The 20,386-nt window shown below is 40.1% G+C and overlaps 1 protein-coding gene across 1 annotated transcript; it reads left to right on the forward strand.

Moving 5' to 3' along the window:
* The first annotated feature begins 486 nt into the window (after positions 1-486).
* LOC124776563 (M-phase phosphoprotein 6) lies at positions 487-20,198 on the forward strand. Its single transcript, XM_047251602.1, has 3 exons — positions 487-710; positions 1,621-1,721; positions 18,799-20,198. The coding sequence occupies exons 1-3, from the start codon at positions 654-656 to the stop codon at positions 19,097-19,099; spliced, it is 459 nt and encodes a 152-aa protein (XP_047107558.1). The 5' UTR covers positions 487-653; the 3' UTR covers positions 19,100-20,198.
* Positions 20,199-20,386: the final 188 nt, after the last annotated feature.

The raw sequence follows: 20,386 nt of genomic DNA on the forward strand, positions 1-20,386 counted from the left end.
TTCAGTTGGGTGGCCGAATATCAGTGTCAGGTGCTGAAAATTAATAGTCTTCACAGGAAAGAATATGTCACTGTTCACCAGACGTATACCACTTACCACATATATATGCCAGAGCCTCTTGATTGTTACGTATTACTAATCACAGTATGACATCTACGGTGATAAACAGCAGCGAGACAATTCAGCGTTGGTGGAGTGTGGAGGGATATAGGTTGCGGATTTGTAAAATGTTATTTTATACTGTGAGGCATCATAGCCAGAAATAGCATTTACTGAAAAGATTAACATCGTTATCTGTGATGAGAAGGTAACAGCTTAGCTCATTCCTACCTCCATAGTTCCATTATTTGATGAGGTCTTCCTCCGTTCATGTCATTTCCGAAGACGTTCAGTACGAATCGAATCGACCTTACCTTTAATTTTCGATTTGTGTTGTTTACAAAGTGGTTTACTGTCAAAATCTTTGGCAGGTGGGAAGCCATTTTTCTTTAAGCGAGAATATCTTTGTTAGTTCGGTTTGTGTTTGTTGTGAGAGTTGTAGCTTAAGTGTGATGGTGCTTAAGTGTATGCAGAGGTTGATTACGTAACCTGTATGTTCTTGTGAATTTGTTCAAAAGATTTGGTTTCAATCGCATTATTCGGCTTTAGAAGAAATGACGAACACGATGGATTCGAAATACCGTTTATCAAAAGCAGTGCTTGAAATGAAGGTAAATAATCTAATCATATGCGACATCTATTGAAAAAAGAGCATTAATTTACTAGCAAATATGGGGTACCGTTGTTAGTTATGGATTCGGTGTGGTAAAATACTGTCACTAAACGTAAGATGTAAACTGGAGGCAGATAACAATTATTCCACTCAACCCATGGGCAAACGTTGTGGTGGAAGGGGGGTGGGGGAATGTTACATTGCTACTAAACCATCGTTAAATTTATTCAGAGGAAGTCATAATTCATATGTTATGCAGTAGTTATTACTTCTCCGCCCGTAAGTTACATACCAAATTGATTCCAAAAGTCGTGTTTTATACCCTACTAGGCCTACAATCGTAAATTTCACGATGGTTTAGTAATCTAGAGTTAGTACTTGTTTTGTGGGTACTCACCATAGTGATATTGTATTGTATGAAATTGATTTGTGGTCCCTATTTGCAAAGAATATGAACTGTGCGATCCAAGCTTAAGATTAAATAATTTCTGTGGAAGTTCCATAGCTACACTTTCAATATTCTTATATTTATTCTCAGTAACTGAGTGAAGAGTCTATGTTTCGGCATGGCCAGTTGAGTGTAACATTTGAGAATGAGACTGTGACCTTGAAATTAGTCACAAACAATGAAATATAAATAATTAAAATAAAAGCAATAAACTGTAACTGTGGAACTACTCTGTCTGAAACAATTACTTTATAATCTAAGGACCATCAAATTAAATTCTCCTCGGTAACAGTGTAAAAGATCATGAAATATGACAATATCTCCACTGCACTCGAGTGTCTCTCATTGGCTTCCCATAGTAATTATTTGGCATCTTTTTGTGTGTGAAACTAAATAATTATATGTATTAATGTGTGAAGTAGCCAAAAAATTAAGAGATTTTTGTTTATTTTTCCTTAAGTTCATGAAGAAAAGCAAGGAAAGATTTGAGAGAGAAAAGGAAGTTGAAGATAGCAGAGCATTATTCTCTGATGTAATTACTGAAGACATGAAGCATGGCAAGTACGTATCTGCGGTATTAAGTCTTACAAAGTTCGTACTCTTGTTAGCTAACATGATATTATTGTAGTTTATAATGTGCCATTCGTATGACAAAGAAGTGGATCATCATGTAAAATTGGCTTCTAGTGTTCTGCAACCCCACTAGATTAACCCATTAGTACCCGAATTATTATTTTTTTGTTGATTTTTTAGGTTTATTAGTTTTTGCTTGTTCTTTACAATAAAAAAGAAGCATTTACTGCGAATGCAGTTTTTGTCTTTCTAATTTAGGGTAATTCCATATCAATTCAACACAGTAAAGTAACATTATCAACCTGACCATCTCAGATTTCTTTCAAATTTTGTGCACTCAATGACCTAGATAAGAGATGGAAAAATATCAATTTGCAGGTGTGTTACAACTGTGAAGAAAGTTATAGATCTGTAAAGTTTGGAATTAGTGCGAAATTTACTTGCATGTATCTCAACATAGATGACTGTAATTCTGGTTCTAATTCAGCTGCAGCAATGGAAATGGTACTATTTGAAAGCTAATGAATAGACCTTTACATTGGTATGCTACATGGAAAGTTTCTGAGAATTTTCATACTAAAAGTCATTGACCTTGGCCTTTGACATCCACATGTAAATTTAGCACAAATTCCAGACTTTTCAGACCTTTATCTTTCTTCGCAGTTGTAATACACATCTGAAAATTGGTCTTTTTCCATCTCTTATATGGGTCATTGAATGCACCAAATTTGAAAGAAATCCGAGAGGGTCAGGTTAATAGGTGCGTTGAATTGACATAGAATGTTCCTTTAATATGTTACACCGTGCCATATGTGTAGCGCTATTCACTGTTGAGAGCAACACATACATTTATTTGAAATGGTTACACATTTTTGTACTGAAAGAAACAAATGAAATATAAGTACAAATAACAAAACAAAAGCAAGAAATTACTTAGTAGGCTATGACAAGCACCAAAACATTCAACACACTATCCCAGATTAAATTTCTTGCACTGGGTATGTGCTGATGTCTTACATTTTTCCAATACAGCATCTTCGTTTGACTTCTAGTTAATGAATATAATCAAACATGCAAATCCAAGATTTGTGTTGTCTATTATTGATGAAGGCCTTACTGGCTGAAAACTTTATTTGTGATGATCTGTGTATGTGTGTCTATTGTTGACAAAGGCCATTGGCCGAAAGCTTCTAGTGTGAAAAGCTTTTTGTTATGCCTATCGGCAACTCGGCATCTCTTCTGTATGGTGAGTGGCAACTTTCCTTCTCATAATATTGTTACATTCCATCCTGGATTTTCCATTGTTTGATTACTTATGATTAGATATTAAGGATTAATTTAATTTTATATATTTTTTAATTTTTATATGTAGAAACGGGATTGCCCATGCTGTTTCTCAGCCTCAGTTATGTCTTGATACTGTGACAAATTTCGTTACAGTTGATTAACCCAGTGGTAGTGGTGGTGCGGTTTAGTGCAAACTTGTTCCTGCCCATCACAGTGCATGTCCATATGGAACAGTCATTACACTGGGTCATTGCCCAGCTGATTGCAGAATTCTACTAGGCTGCCTGCTTGCACATCCCGCAATGCTGATGCGGAGTCTCCTCCAAGTGCCATCAGCTTCGCCACATAAGCTGTTTTCATGTTAAGTTTATACAATCCTGCACTCTGCCTTTGTAATAATGGGACATCCACCTTACATATAACATTGGAGAAGAGGACCTAAACAGCATAATTCCTACTGAGCCATGACAGGAATTGTGATTCAGCAGTATGCAAACAGTTAATGTCAACATGTGATACCTGGTAAATGTGTCCTGTGTATCCAATTTTATCGCATTTTCATGAGCTTCCATAGCAACTGTGCTACCATTTGTATCTGTTGGATGACTCTTCATTAGAGAAGTGTTAGTAGCTGTGACTAGAAAAGCATGGTGAGATCGTGTTCCTGGAACTGTCTTCACAGTACTATACTTGTGTTCTAAGAAATGTTCATATAATTTGATTTGTGATGAAGCAAAGAACATATTAATTCCCTGTATTATGTGGAGTGCCCATGTGAACAGTGGAACCATTTTTCCAACGCGACACAGCTCACTCAGAAATATAGGATTCAACTCACAGTACACAGATCCAAGTTTTATCACTTGCTGCACCTTCGTGGAGTGTTGCTAGAGTAGCATCTACTTTTGGTGTCACAGAGCACTTGGTAAGGTATCTGATATTGTGAAACAAGATGTATTGAAGATATTTTATGAAATGATAGATTTTCAAGACTTCAGCAAGGAAGAAAAGATTGTGTGTCTGCCAGGAAAAAAGAAAAAGAAAAAGGCAGAAAAGACTTATTGCAATTAATCTGAAAGAGTTGTGCACAAAATACACCATGAAATACAGGGCATTAGTATGTTCTTTGTTTCTTCGCAGCAGGTCAAATCGTTTGAAGGTTTCTTGAAGCATAGGTACAGTACAATGAGAACAATTCAGAAACATGATCGAACCACGCATTGCTAGTCTTTGTTACTGAAACAATTCTAATGAAGAGACTTCCGACAGGTGCAAATGGGAGCATTGTTGCTGTAGAAGCTCATGAAAATGCTTTGTGGGAACAGCTGCTTTGAAATACAATGAAATCTAGTACAGTGGCACATTTCATAAGCATCACATGAATTTAAAGACATTGAGATTAACTGCATGCTTACTGCCTAGTCACAATTCCTTTCATGGCCCAGTAGGAATAATATTGTGTTGGTTATTTTTTCCAATGTGGTATGTAAGGTGGATGTCCCAGAATTACAATGATGCAGTGCACACTTGTATAAACTTGGCAACAAGTGCTATGAAAAGCTTATACCTCTCACCTTCAAGTGACGTCATTTCGTTCTATCAAGATGTCAAGGAAAACGAAGTTATATGCGAGGTGGAAGAATTTTAAAAATACAGTGTCCTCCTTTATATTTGAATTTGTTTAGGAAAGTGTTCTCTGCAGAATTTTTATGTCGGCATATATTTAAAAAGTTATTTATGTCTCTCAGTATTACTTTTCCCTTTTCTTGTGTTTCACTGAAATATCTTTTTAATTTAGAGGAACAGGTTAAGGATATATCACCTCATTTGTGCCCCAGGCCGCCTCTTGTAATCATTTACACTGAAAAGACATTGACAAAAATAATTGCTAACTGTTTTTAGCTTTCTCCAGTTTATAGTTCTAATCTGCAGGCTAGCAACAGGTATTTTAGGAAACAGTTTTTCAAGGAATACTCATTCTGTTTATTTGCCAATGCCCAGTAGTGTTTAACGTGGATGGCATGTGTACGTGGAAATTTTATTTTATTCTTTTCCAATAATTAAAGTTAGTTAGGATATTCTTCTTTGCACCTACAATTGCTACTAGATGTGTAAACATTTTAGCAAAAAATCAAGTTGAGATTAAGCTGTGTACTTGCCCCCCTCCCCCTCCTTCCTCCCAGGACTTTGAAATTCATCAGATTTGATGTTTTTTGCGCTAGAGTTGTGTAACTTAAATGCTAAATGCATTGTTATTTGTACCTAATCCTAGGACTAGAGAGTTACAGCGCACAAGATGAGGCCTCTACCATTTCGCTATGCAAAGTTATGATGTTCTAAAAAAATCACAAATTTAAAGCATAACATGGAAAAAGTGTTTTTTTTTTTTACATTTTTCATAAAAAATTGGGATGATTTATCATACTTTTTATGCATTATATGAACTTACTGGCCTAAATACTAGGTGTATAAAAAAATTTAGCTCCTTGAGTCAACACATTACTGTGTAGGTCTCTGAAAATTGGGAAATTGGTCACTGACTAATGATTGGGTACACACCCTTGAGTCTTCAAACCTGAATTTATCAAAAATGGTTAGATTTAGGACAGTCTTATGTGGCAATTTTAATATTAAGACATGTAGGTGTCCATCCACCAGATATGACTAAATTCTGAAATAGTCATCATAGGACCCACCAAAATAGCTGTGATTTAACACAGAATGACCTGCAAGTTAACCTGCCTCACAACATAGTGTTGACCTTATTGAATTATTAACTTGACAACATCCCACACTTGTGTGCCATCAGTGGTGCAACAATACACCATCAGACATACACTATTATACCCATGTATGGTCAGTATGCTACACTTATCAAGAGTAATAGCTTATAACAAAGCTAATGTTACAATTTTTTTGTTGACAGTTATAAACTTGTTATTTATTCAGATGATTTTGCAAGATACTGAATGTAAAACCTGAATCCTTTAGTTGGGGTCTTCTGGTGCTGAAATGAACTGCACAATTTAAAGTGAGCCTAACACAATCAATCAAAATGCATCTGTTTTGAGCTTGAGGGGAGGGGTGGGGACAAGTGAATGAAGTCTTTGGACACCTGACGCTGTCCGACATTTTCCAAAGGCAGCAGCAAAATGTAAAATTTTGTGGAAGAGAAAGCAGAGATGGACAGGAAACCTATAAAAATTTGCAAAAAGCCACGTGTAGGTTTAAAAAATTAAATCTGGGCAAATAGACAAAAATGAAATGCAGAGGTACAAGACATACAAGGCACTTGTGATTGTGAAGTTCTTTTGCAAGGTGGGTCTGATGGTAAAGAGCTAGGTCAATTACTTACTTTTTGTCCTACAACAGCAGAGTTTGAAGGAAATTTTACGTTAGAACATTATTTTAGGAATAGAAATAAATTATTTTGTACGTGTTGAGTTTGGAGGAAAGAAAAACCGAGTCTTGATTGCAAGACAACTAAAAGAAACAGAAGACTGTGATTTGGAAGGAAGATTCCTGGAAATTCTTCCCTCTGAATGCACCAGCAGTGCTGTGAAATGGTTCGAGTCTTACCTAACTGAAAGGAAACAAAGGGTGTTGTTGTGAAATACTTGTGCTGTAAGCAGTCAGCCTTCATTTGACTGGGAATTCATAACATGTGGTATTCCTCAATGTTCCATCTTGGGTCATTGCTTTTTCTGTGTATATTAATGATCTTTTGTGTGTTACATTGCCAGATGCTAAGTTTGTTTTGTTTGCAGACGATACAAACATTGCAATAAGAAGCAAGTCAAGTACAGATGTAGAAATGGCTGCTAATCAAATTTTCACTGACATTAAAGCTAATTCAGTGTCATTATACTTTGAAAAGACCCACTTTATGCAGTTCAGAACCTGTCAGGGATTTCCTTCCAGCGTATATATAACATATGAAGACATGCAGATTGAAGAGGTTGACAGTGTTAAACTTCTGGGATTACAACTCGATAATAAATTCAGTTGGGAAGGGCATACCACAGAATTGCTGAAGCACCTAAACAAGTCTGCATTTGCGAGGTGTATGTTATCATATGTAGAAGCTAAAAATAAAAGAAACTTGCATACTTTGCTTACTTTCATTCTATTACGTCATAAAGGATCATGGGGTAACTCGTCAAACCTAGCAAAAGTTTTTAGGAGTGCAAAAGCATGTAATAAGACTCATTTGTGGTGTAAATTCAGGAACATCAGAACATCACGTATAAACATGTTCAAGGAACTGAGTATTCTAAACATTGCTTCTCAGTATATTTATTCCATAGTGAAATTTGTTGCAAGTAATATGTCTCTATTTCCAACCAATAGCTCAATACATAGTGTCAATATTAGGAGTAAGAGCAGTGTACTGTGTGTTAACTGTAAGACGGCAGAGTTGTGAGGGGAGTGCGGGGAGAGGAGGAAGCAAGCGAGGGGAGAGGAGCTGTTGGGAGGGGGGGGGGGGGGACAAGGCACGCCTACCAGTTGCAGTGCTGGCACTACAAATTGCGAGTCATGCTTACACGAAAGCAGACGAAAGGCTTGGAAGTAAAACTCGCTTTAAATGTTGTTCAGTAAACGAAACTGAAATCGAAAAATGAAATATAAGGTAATTCGGACGAAATAGGGGGCTCCTTCAAAGTGATCGCGAACAAAATATCTGAAATGAAAACTCACCTTTTCTTGCCAGGCGTTTGTGGTGATATGCCAGGACGATTCTTGGAAAACAGTTTAAATCTTCCAATGCTACGCGTGCTTTGTCCTGTGTATGTAGCAGCTCTCACTGAAGATTTGTAAATGGGATGAAGCAATTTTTTCTGCTCCCTTTCCCAGCATTCAATCACATGCAATATAATTTTGCGAGCATCGCTACGTAATACTGGTTTCCTTCTAACCGTAGGCCTACCCGTATGGGTTGTTGGCGACCTCCGAGATGGGCCAGCAACTGCCTCTTCACTCATTTTGATAATGTTTAGCACAACTGCACAATAAAAACACGCAGAACAGTACAGCGCAAAACAATAACGAAGCAGACGACAATGGCTACCTTTTACAACACAGTCAGCTACGTAATGTTGGCAGCAGTCGAAACTGCGTGCCTTCCGAAGCCTCCCGACGTTTACTGACTTCTACCGATTCAGGACTAGGGAGATGTCTGCCATCTAAAAGTTTACACACTGTACATATATACCTAAAATTATCTACCTTGGTCCAAAAAGGAGTCCAATATTCAAGAACGCACATTTTAAATAAATTGCCAGCAACCATTAAAAACTTGGTTTTAGATAAAACACACTTTAAACGGAGTTTGAAAGACTTTTTGATAGGCAACTCCTTCTACTCTATAGATGAATATTTTAATATGGACTGTTAGCTCAACTTCAGTAAATATGTCTGTTAGATTTCAGTCCTGACAGCACTTGGGTACAACAGTCAGGATTAAGTAGCTTGTAAAATGATAATTCTATTAAAAGTACATAACTGTGTTTGTCTGACAGTGTATTAATTCTGAAAATATTATCAGTTCCAGTTTACTGTAAGGCATTCATCTATTTTGACAATCTCCTGACAAATGATCAGGTACTGACTATTATATTCAAATATTTTATGTTATACTCTCTGACTTGTTCCATGCCCACAAGGATCATCTCATGTTCGTGTCTATGGAACGAAAACTGAATCTACCCCCCCCCCCCCCCTTTCCTGCGGGTCCGGGGGTATGAATAGGCTCGAGGTATTCGTGCCTGTCGTAAGAGGCAACTAAAAGGAGTCTCTCAGGTTTTGGCCGTCATGTAATGGTCCTCTGTAGGGTTTGACCTCCATTCTTCAAAATTTTTCTGAAGAGCGAGCCAATTGGGGAAGGGAGCCTTACATGGTGCATCGTGTCTTCAGCTCATTCTCCATCTCTTGGGTGAGGACACCTCCCTGGGTGCGTTTTCCACCTTGCACTATGCAGTGTTGCTTTCTGTGCTAACGAAGACCATGGACTTGTTTGCACCTGATATCCAGCACGGTAGCCAGTCCGTTGTGGTGGGGCTGCCATGTACCCTGTTGGTTGTAGCCCCCTGACAACACAGGGATCACTCTGCTGATGCCTACGCCATTTAACTCCCCATGTATGCCAGGAGTAGATGCCGGTCACCTTGGGGCATCGGGACTCCTGGTAATGGCCATCCTGCCAGGAGGGCCCTTGGTCGGAGTGGGTGGCATCAGGGAGGATGACGCGTGATGAAGCATACCACGTCATCACTTGCTGGTGATTAAACATCAGCAGTCTCTAAACGTTCTAAGTCTCAGTAAAAAGCAAGGAAGTACGACCCTAAATCATTCCCCTCCCTGGACACACCATGTGAGGAACGCCAGGCTAAGGATGGCAGCGAACCTTATTCACCCCGGTACCTCGTATGTACAAGAACTGATGGGGACTCCTTTGTTTCAATGAAGCCACAGTTTTTTGTAGGCCATTTAGAGGACAAGTTTGGGGAGGTGGAGGGCTTGTCCAAAATGCGGTCAGGGTCAGTCTTGATAAAAACAGCATCCTCTTCCCAGTCACGGGCAGTACTCACTTGTGACAAGCTGGGGGATGTTTCCGTTACCATCACACCCCATAAGAGCTTAAATATGGTCCAAGGTATTATATTTCACAGGGACCTTCTTTTGCAGCCTGACAACGAGCTGCGAGCCAACTTAGAGCGACGAGGTGTTCATTTTGTCCTGTGCGTCCATCAGGGTCTGAGGGATAATCAGGTTGCCACCGGTGCCTTTATCTTGGCCTTCAAGGGTGACACATTGCCTGAGAAGAACAAGGTGACGGTCTAACCCTCCCCCTTTGCAGTGCTTTAAGTGCTGGAAGTTTGGCCATATGTCTTCCCGCTGTATTTCCAGCGTCACATGTGTAGATTGTGGATGTCCATCACATCCCAATACTTCATGTGCCCCGACTCCCATCTATTTCAAATGTGGAGAGCATCATTCCCCTTGCTTACCTGACTGCAGGCTTTTACAGCACGAAAGGAAAATCAAGGAATACAATACCCTGTACTGACTGACCTACACTGAGGCCAAGAGGAAATTTGAGCGTCTGCATCCTGTGGCTATGATCTCTTCTTATGCTGCTGCTACGAGAAGAGTTGTAGCTCCATCCGTTCCGCGAATTCCAGTCGGCTCTCCGAGCTGGAAGACTACATCTGCCCCCTTGATGGTGGGGGGCACTTCCCTCCCTGTTCCTCCCACACCACCTGCCTTGGGAGCACTGCCCCCCCCCCCCCCCCTCCCCGCCGCAAGTCATTGGGGACACCAGTCCCCACTTCTCAGCTGGAGAAGTGTAAGTCTTCTTTGGCACCTCTCGCTAGGAAGGGGACCCTTGGGTCACTCCTTTCCCAGATTTCTGCTAGTGGGAAAGATGACTCCCACCACTGGCTGGAGTTCCCAAACGTAGCTGGTCGTAGGGCTTCACGATCATCCTCAGTCCCAGAGACTGAATCAGTCAAGCCCTCCCAGCCAGAGACACCCAAGGAGCAGCAAGAGGAATCCAAAATGAAGATCCCCAAGACCAAGGGACTTGTGGTGACACCCACACCACCGCTACCTACAAGCTTTGCTTCTGAGGATGAGATAGAGATTCTGGCATCTGCTGAGGACCTAGATGTCACCGGACCCTCAAATACAATGGATATAGACTGTTCAGGAAATAAATCGGTGGCAGCAGGTGACTCTGAAGTATAAACTGCCTCATTGAATGTTCCATGCCTTCCCAGCGTCACGATCACATCGTCCTCCAGTGGAATTTGCGGCGGTTTTTTCCACTGCCTGGCTGAGCTACAGAAACTGTTAAGCTTTACACCTGCTTTCTGCATTGCCCCTCCAGGAAACCTGATTCCCAGCAATGCGGAACCCTGTCCTCCGAGGCTATAAGGGATATTACAGGAACTGTAGCAACTATAATCGAATGTCAGACAGAGTTTGCGTCTATATGATGAGCTCAGTATGCAGTGAACCTGTGCCACTTCAAACCCCTCTTGAAACTGCAGCTGTCATGATAAGGACGAAGCAGGAAATAACTGCCTGCAACATATATCTTCCTCCAGATGGTGCAGTACCCCTGAACGCATTGGCTGCACTGATTGATCAACTCCCTAAACCTTTCCTAATTTTGGGAGATTTTAACACTCATAACTCCTTGTGGTGTGGCCCGTTCTTACTGGCCGAGGCAGAGATGTCGAAAATTTATTGCCACATATGGCACATATTAGGCCATTGATCTCTCAGTTTGCAGTCCTGGCCTTCTCCCTTTTATCCACAGTGTGGTAGTGACCAGTTCCCCATCTTCTTGTCACTGCCCTGGCGTCAGGCCCATGGACGCCTGCCCAGATGGGCTTTGAACAAGGCTGACTAGGAAACTTTCACCTCTGGTGTCAGCGTGGAATCTTCCCCGCACGGTAACATCGATATGATGGTTGAGCATGTGACTACAGCTATCGTTTCTGCTGCAGAAAACGTGATCCCTTGCTTGTTAAGATTCCCGCAGTGGAATGCAGTCCCTTGGTGGTTGCCAGAAGTCACTGAAGCAATTAAGGTGTGTCAGCAAACTGTACAGCGGCGTAAGGGGCACCCTTACCTGGAGCACCTCACAGCCTTTAAATGGCTCCGTGCCTGCATTTGCCATCTTATCGAACGACAGAAGCAGGAGTGTCGGGAGAGATACGTCTCGACCATTGGGTGCCACCTTCTCAATTCTGGGAAAAAATCAAACATTTTTTCAGGTACCAGATCCCAACTGGTGTTCCCGATGTTAGCATAAATGGCGTGTTATCTACCGAAGAAAACGTGATTGCCGAGCACTTTGCTGAGCACTATGCTCGAGCTTCTGCATCGGAGAATTACCCCCCCCCCCCCCCCCCCCCCCCAAACCTTTCGCACTCTCAAACGGCGGCTGGAAGGGAAAGTGATTTCGTACACTACACGCCACAGTGAATCCTATAACACCCCATTTACAGAGTGGGAGCTCCTCAGTGCCCTTGCAATTGCCCCGACACAGCCCCGACACAGTCAGATGATTAAACATCTCTCACCTGACCACAAGCGACATCTCCTCGTCATCTTCAACTGGATCTGGTGCAATGGCATGTTTCCATCGCAGTGGCGGGAGAGCACCATCATTCCAGGGCTCAAACCCAGTAAGAACCTGCTTGATGTGGATAGCTATTGGCCCATCAGCCTCACCAACGTTCTTTGTAAGCTGCTGGAACATATGGTGCGTTGGGGTTGGGTCCTGGAGTCACGTGGCCTACTGGCTCCATGTCAGGGTGGCTTCTGCCAGGGTCACTCTACCACTGATAATATTGTGTCCCTCGAGTCTGCCATCCACACAGCCTTTTCCAGACACCAGCACCTGGTTGCCATCTTTTTTGATTTATGAAAAGCGAATGGCATGACCCGGCGACATATCCTTGCCACATTATATGAGTGGGGCCTCCGAGGCCTGCTCGCAATTTTTATCCAAAATTTCCAATCGCTTTGTACTTTCCGTGTCCAAGTTGGTGCCTCCCATAGTTCTGTCCATATCCAGGAGAATGGATTCCCACAGGGCTCCATATTGAGCGTCTCTATTTTTAGTGCCCAATAACGGTCTAACAGCAGCTGTAGGGCTATCCGTCTCGCCTTTTCTGTATGCAGATGACTTCTTCATTTCTTACTGTACCTCCAAGTACTGGTGTTGCTGAGTGGCGCCTGCAGGGAACCATTCACAAGGCAGAAAGTCTTCCATACTGGCCTCTCGCAGGGAATCAGTTGTCCTCTGCCGGCTCCACATTTGCCACACTTGGGCAACCCACGATTACCTCCTGCACCAGTGTCAGTGCTGTGCCCTGTTGACAGTGGCCCATCTTCTGGTGCACTGTCCCACTTTGACTGCCCAGTGTCAGAATCTTGGGTTACCGGACTCGTTGCCACTATTTTATCTGACAACACCTCATTGGCTGATGTAGTTTTATGTTTTATTCATGAGGGTGGGTTTTATCATTTGATCTGAGTTTTAGCTCATGTCCTTTGTCCCTCTGTGTCCACCACCCTAGTGCTTTTAGGGTGGAAGTTTTAATGTGTTGCAGAGTGGCTGGCTTCTCCTTTTGATTCTCATGGTCAGCCAGCCATGGTTATCTGCTTTTTTGTTTTACTCTCTTCATCCCGTTTCATGCGTGTCTGTGGTTTTCTTGTCCCCCTGTTGTCCATATACACGTTTGTTGCCGTTCAGCATTCTTGTGATTTTTCCTTTCATTCCGTTTTGTGTTGTCAGTCTCGATTGTTTTATTCTTACACTTGTGGCATTGTTTTATTCAGACCAAGGGACTGATGACCTCGTAGTTTGGTCCCTTCCCCCCTCTTTTAATCCAACCAACCAACCTGAATCTAATCTAATGTAAGATTTTATTTCCTATGTTGACAGAAGTTATATTAGGAAGGAACTCCCTGAGACAAACATAAATGGTGGAACATCTCAATCCATATAGTCAATGATTTTTTGTAAGTTTTATTTAGTTACTTCTTACTTACTTACTTGCTTACTGTCAGTGTTGGCCACACAAACCGCATTCGGTCTTTGGCCTCACCAATCAGCCTTCTCCAGTATCCTCGGTCCATGTATTCTTCTTCATACAGCCCCACATGCTCATATCTTCTCTGACCTGATCAATCTATTGGAGTCGTGGTCTTCCCTGTGGTCTATTGCCTCCAATATCTTCTGCCACTACCTGCCTGATGATCTGGCCTTCTCGGTGCATTGTGTGTCCATACCACTTCAGTCTTCTTTCTTTGATAACTGCCATGATGTCCATCAATTTGTATAGCTCCTGTGATTCACAATTCTTTCTTTTCCTCTGTTCATCTCCATCCTTCACTGGCCCAAAAATCTGTCTGAGGATGACATTCTCAAATGTAAGAAGTTTTCTTTTCATCTTTTGGGTGATAGTCCAGATCTCTGCTCCATATGAGACTACAGATTGTATTATTATCTTGTAGATCTGGGTCTCTGAGGATCTCGATAGAAGCTGTGACTTCAACAGCATTCCCAGAGCAAACCTTGACCTGTTTCCTGCCTGTATTCATGCGGTAATTTCCTGGTCTATCTCGTTCCTTTCATGGGGCATAGCCCCAAGATATTTAAAGTCTTTTACCCTTTCAAAGACTTTGTCCTCCACTTTCAGGGGTCTGTCATAATTTTCTCTGCTAACTACGAGGTATTTTGTCTTATCTGTATTGAACTTCAGGTCTGCTTTCATTGCCTCTTCTATAAATGTTCTTGCCATCTGAACCAGGTCTTGCTCTTTTTCTGCTGTTAAAACTACATCATCCGCATAGGCCACGGTGTTGATTCTTCTTCCCAGTTGTATTCCTGTCTCTAGGCTTGCTACCTTTCTCAGGGCTCTCTCCAGTACCAAGTTAAACAGAAAAGGGGAGAGGCAGTCTCCTTGTCGCACTCCAGTCCTCACCTTGAACTTCTTTGATATGTTTCCAGTTACTTTCACCAAGCATGTTGTCTCTGGGGTGCATATCTGTGTCAGTTTTATAAGTTTTCTGGGAACTTGAGCCCTTTCTAGGTCTTGCCATATTGCTTGTCTATTCACACTATCATATACTTTTTGGAAGTCCACAAAAAGGCAGTGAACATTTTTGCGGAATTTCCAGCTCTTTGCTGTATTGCATCTAAATGGTCTACAGTTGGCTTTCCTTTCTGAAACATGCTTGTTGGAATCCCAGTACCTTCTTGACTTGTGGTGTTAGTTGCTTCAGTAACAACATGCTTAAGATCTTATAAACTGTACATAGTAGTGTGATTTTGTTTAGTTAAGGAGAAAATAATCTAAAATGGAAGCCAGAACAGCAGACATCATTCAAGAAATGATTTTTTTGCTTGTTGTGAGTAGACCTAATTTAAATAGCCAATATGCTCTCCGTTTTGTAAAAATTTGTTGTCTTAGCATCTGTGCCCATATTATAAGCCTGGTGCACAATAAAATACAGATTTAGTTGATTTAAGACTAAAAAACTGTTGTCTTTAGTTGTTGAAATGTGTCCCATCCTCTGCTGAAAAGTGCCCCATGGCAGAGGGACATTTCGAGAGAAGTGTGCTTCCCTAGAAATATAAAATTTGACCCTTTGTTTATTACCAGAAACTGTGGTAAAAATGTTAAAGTGGCCCAACATGCTATAGTAATTAATAAACAGAGTGTCTTTAAGTCTGAAATTTGTTGAAATGTACCCCATTCTTCCCTATTATGTACAGAGTTCACTAGTACTTTATGGTCTTAGTAAATTATCTCATCAGTAAGATTTAGAATTTGACACACTGCTCTGTGCTTTACTTAGATAAATTTTTCTGTGTCTTGTAGTATTGGATGCTGTACCAGAATTTCCTGTGTTAGAAATTTATCTATCTGTATTCTGATTACTGTGCACCCGATCTGATGTTGGTAGCATCTGTTTTCTCCAGCTAATCTTTTTATTAATGTAGTGCCTGAGGCTGTTTTATCTGTCTGCTTGTATCAATGTTGTGCAAGTAATTACAACAAAAACTACAAAGCATTTCTTTGCGTGCAATAAGATGTGAAATACTCGTATTAACCCAATGCAGGATATATTCCGTAAGTTATTTGCCATTATATTTTTTGTCCAGTTTCCAGAGTCCATCTTTCAAACGATGTATAGTGGTCAGTAGATATGGTTAGGTGTATCCTGGATGTGTTATCAGGTTCTTACCTCAGAGTCCAAACCACAACATTTTCTGTCAAAAACACCTCAAACTCTATTAAAACAAACTAATGTTAAAAACCTGTAATAAAAATTACGGTTTTTATTTGATGTTTCAGCTTTAGGTCACACAAAGAAGTGTCATTACCAGTTTGATTTCTTAGGAAGTCATTATCAATTTATCATCATTATCTCCTTGTTCTTGTGCCTTGGTCCCACATCTGTGCAGGGTTGGCATGGTTATCAAACAGATTTTGTTTCTCTTAGTTTAAGGGGTGGCCAGATGCTCTTCCTGTTGCCAGCCCTTTAGCTTGTGGATGGAATGCGTGTACCACAACTGGCTGTGTGTAGTGTTATTCATGTGAAGGTGAGCACAAATTTTTTAAAATGTTTACAGATCATGTAACAAGTAGGACTTGGGAACGACCTGGTATTCACCTAGTGAAATGTGGTAAACCACCTAAAAACCACACCCAAGGTGGATCTGATTCAGGGCCAGCACACCTCTTTGTCCCGGAACAGGACTTAAACAGGCACAGCTATCTGGGTGGGTCAAGTCATTATCAGATGATCTTTTTAAAAAGAAACAAAAAGTGGGACAGTAAAATACTAGATAATCTTTTCTTTCTTTTTTAACGAGGCCCTCTAATGATGGCTTCCTAAGAAGTTGAAATTGCTAACGATACATGTTTATACGACTTCAGCCTGAAATATATAATAAAAAAAAAATCATTTATAAGGTAGTCATTGCATTCACCTATTGCTATATGCCTAGTCTGTGTAAAAATTGCAAACTTACTTGACTTAATAATTGCTTATTCATTAATAAAAAATCCCAGAAAGGAATTAACCTTCCACCTTATGTGTATGTATGTGTTTAGCTCTAAATTTAAACATTTGCCAGTTTTATAATCTCACATTGCTTGCTGTCTTTGCATTTGTATGCCACACAGCTACTCACAAGGTTGCCACTCAAGCTTGCATATAGCTACTTAATTGTAAACAGTACTCGGATATGATGGTCTAGTGATAAATTGTGAGGCTAGTCTGACAGTGGAATCTTTCAGTCTGGCATTAACACTAGCCTTCACCTATCACTTGTGGGAAGATATGCCAAGAAAGACATGTGGTTTGGATTCCACGTTAAACTGCAGGTCTCCTTTCCTCAGTAGGATTACTAGGATAGGTGCAAATTGCTCAAGTAGTGTCCAATTGAAAGAACTCAGAAACAGGTGGCTGACCATCACTCTTGAGAGCTTCCCAGCCAATCATGCCATATGAATTTACTTTATTGTGTCACACCATTTCCATAAGAATCCAAAACCTCGATTTGTCGTACTTCATTATTGAAAAACTATATCTCAGTTTGTTGAAATACTGGCAGAAATGATAGTACTCTTTCCACTTATTCCCTCTCCATAGAAAGGGTGTGCACAAAAAATATTACCTACATAGTGGAGGCCAGTCTGTGGTTGCTTGAAGTAGCCCAAATCATATCCCCTTGTTATGTAAAGGGGCAGCACACAGAGGCAGGCAGATGGCAGCACCAATCTCAGCAGACAGGTGTCACCTGCCCAGTCACAATGAACAAAACATTCTTTGCTCCTTTTAGTGCAGCAGGTCACCGATGAACTACGCAACAGTGGGAGTGGCAGGCAGCACATGTATGCTGACTGCTCCACAGTTAGTCTCTAATTAATTTCAAGGCACTGTTTCAATAAATGTGTGTGTGTGTGTGTGTGTGTGTGAGTGTGTGTGTGTGTGTGTGTGTGTACTCAAGCTCAAAAAAGTATTTGTCAAAAAGCTGGTGAAATTTCAGTCTTGTTGATGTGCCTATTGATCACTGGATGTCTGTTATTTGATGAATTTTTACCTTTACTCCTAACATTTTTTACATTTTATCAGGGCTTTCTATATTTATAACTCCAAGTAACATAGCCAAACATGATGATATATTTACCGTTTAATGGCTTATACAAGTAAGAGAAGAAATCAGTTTCAGATAAACTGTGATACAAATGAGCAAGATCTAAGAACAGTTTTCACATAGATTTTGCAGCCTCGTATAATGTTCAGTGTAGAGTTCTGTATTTTGATACATAACTTTTGAAAAAGTTGCCTTTATGCTAGTAAAGTTGAAACCCCCTAAATTAATAAAAAGGGGGCACTTCTCAGAAAATACTTGTGTGTCTTTAGTGTTAACACTTTAAGGAATAATGTTCCTAGTAGGATAAGTCTACATTGTTTTAGTACATAGATAATTTTTTTCCCTCTGATGTATATGGATGTATTCACATAAGAAGTTGAATGTGTTGTGGCAGGAAAAAAATTAGAACTGTGCAATGTAACTGAAAAATGGCAACTTTTTCATGAATATGAATAAATTTTTCAAAAGTGAATGTTTAGCAAAGCAACTGTTCTTTATTAATATCTTTAATCTGAATCTTCCTGGCAGATTTAAACTGTGTGCTGGACCGAGACTTGAACACGGTACATTCGCCTTTCATGGGCAGGTGGTCTACCGACTGAGCTACTCAAGCACTACTCTTGACCTGTCCTCACAGCTCTATATGGTGGGAGACGGGGTATTGGCAGAAGTAGAGCTGTGAGGACGGGTTGTGAATTGTGCTATGGTAGCTCAGTTGGTAGACCACTTCCCCTTGATAGGCAAAGATACCGAGTTCTAGTCTTGATTTGACTCACAGTTTTGATCTATCAGGAAGTTTCACATCAACCAACACCCTACTGCAGAGTGAAAATTTTATCTTTTAGTCTCTTTGTTGTTAGTGCTACTTAATTGTCAGTGTAGTGTATTGCAGATGTACATAAAATATCAGCTTCAATGTGATAATGTGTTACTTGACTCAACTCATTCCACATAGCTTTCCCTTCACGTTCAACCTGTCATTATGGAGTATTGCACTGTATTTGATGAAACTGTTGAGTTTACATTTTGACAGCCAACAAAATCTTATTTACATATATAAATCTTAAAGTTTTAATGTTTCTCTTTCAGGAGCAAATATATTATTGAATCAAGTTATGTGCCTTGTGAGGATCTCATAGTAGGGCGTTTATCTTTTCATGGGATGAATCCGGAAATTGAAGAAATAATGAAAGAAGAAGAAGCTGCTGCACAAAAAGAAATAGATGTGAAAAATGAAGTTGATGTGTCTGACCTAGAAATGGCACAGCACTTTGGCACAGTTGTACAGTCCATACATAAAAAGTTTATGACTAAACGAGAAAAGAGGAAAGTTGATGATGAAGAGCCAGTGCCACCTAAAAAACCAAAATTTTTGAAACCAAGTGATTAAAGATTAAATTTAATCAGGCTACGGCTTCAAAACCAAAACACTTCAACATTGATTGTTATTGTCATGTTTCACTGTGCCATACTGAAAGAACGTGAAACATGAAACCTGTTTATTTTGTTGTTGTTACCATTTGAGGATTGTATGCAAATTTCTGTGTGAACATTTCAGCTATATTTTTGGCCACATATGGTCTTCATGAGCCGAATGTTCCTTTCCCATCTTTTCCTGACATGTCAGGTACAATAACATTGTGAGTGGGTTAGTGTTTATGCTTCCATTCATCCTAAAACTCAAAACATCTTCATTCTGTGTCGCATCATAAAAGATACATATATCTGCTCATATAAAAAGAAAAATGAGAATTTATAAACCTTGATGAATGATAAATATCTCACTTCTGTTGAGAGTGAGCAGAGTATCCTGTCTCATCCCTGAGACACATAGCGAGAAAAGAAGAGAGCAAAAGAAACAACTGATTTGTTGAGACTGCCCTGTTTTTATTATATATATACTTGGAGGATAACATGTGTCTTTAATGTTCCATATATTTTTTAAAAGATGATCCACTTCATGTTCAGGATCAATCCTATCCTTATCACTGTGACCATGCTGCAGTTTACATGGCATCTGTTTGTTATGAGTCCCCGTTTTTTCACCTCCTCAGTTGCCATCACTGACCTAGTGATGTTATGGAATTATATCTGGTAACTATTTTTATTAGTAAATCATATCCACTAGAATAACATTACTGTGACAAAAACTATGTATTTAAGCAGTGATATTATCTCTTGCCTAGATGTCTTTTCTTGTAACATTATATTGACATGGTTTCATGACCCTTGAGCAGTATGCCTGCTATGTACTATTTGTGCTTGTAACATGAGTCAAGGGAGTTTTTGGTTGTGAAGTATTTGTAATGTAGAAGAGAATGTAAGATGTCAGTTACAGTCTACATTACTCCTTATTTTTCACAATCTGTTCTGTGAATTATTTCAGATGTTTCAAGTTTGAAGTAGGGAAATGTTGTCATGTACATTGTGACTTTCTTTCACTAATTTGTGACTTTTTGTCAAATGAAAGATACTTTTTATAAACAACTTTTTGTGGTCTTGTATTTTGTATAATGCTATTGTTTACTCTCTGAAGGCTTGTACATAAACATTTTTCAGAAAGTGTTGTACTGCTGGTAAGAAGCTTGCACTCGATAAAGACAGAATGAAAACTATATGCACATACATTCCACAAAAGTGGCAACACTGACTCTTGGTAAGTAGATGGCAGGGCTGA

Source organism: Schistocerca piceifrons, chromosome 2 (genome assembly GCF_021461385.2).
Source record: "Schistocerca piceifrons isolate TAMUIC-IGC-003096 chromosome 2, iqSchPice1.1, whole genome shotgun sequence".
In the NCBI taxonomy this organism is placed as follows: domain Eukaryota; kingdom Metazoa; phylum Arthropoda; class Insecta; order Orthoptera; family Acrididae; genus Schistocerca; species Schistocerca piceifrons.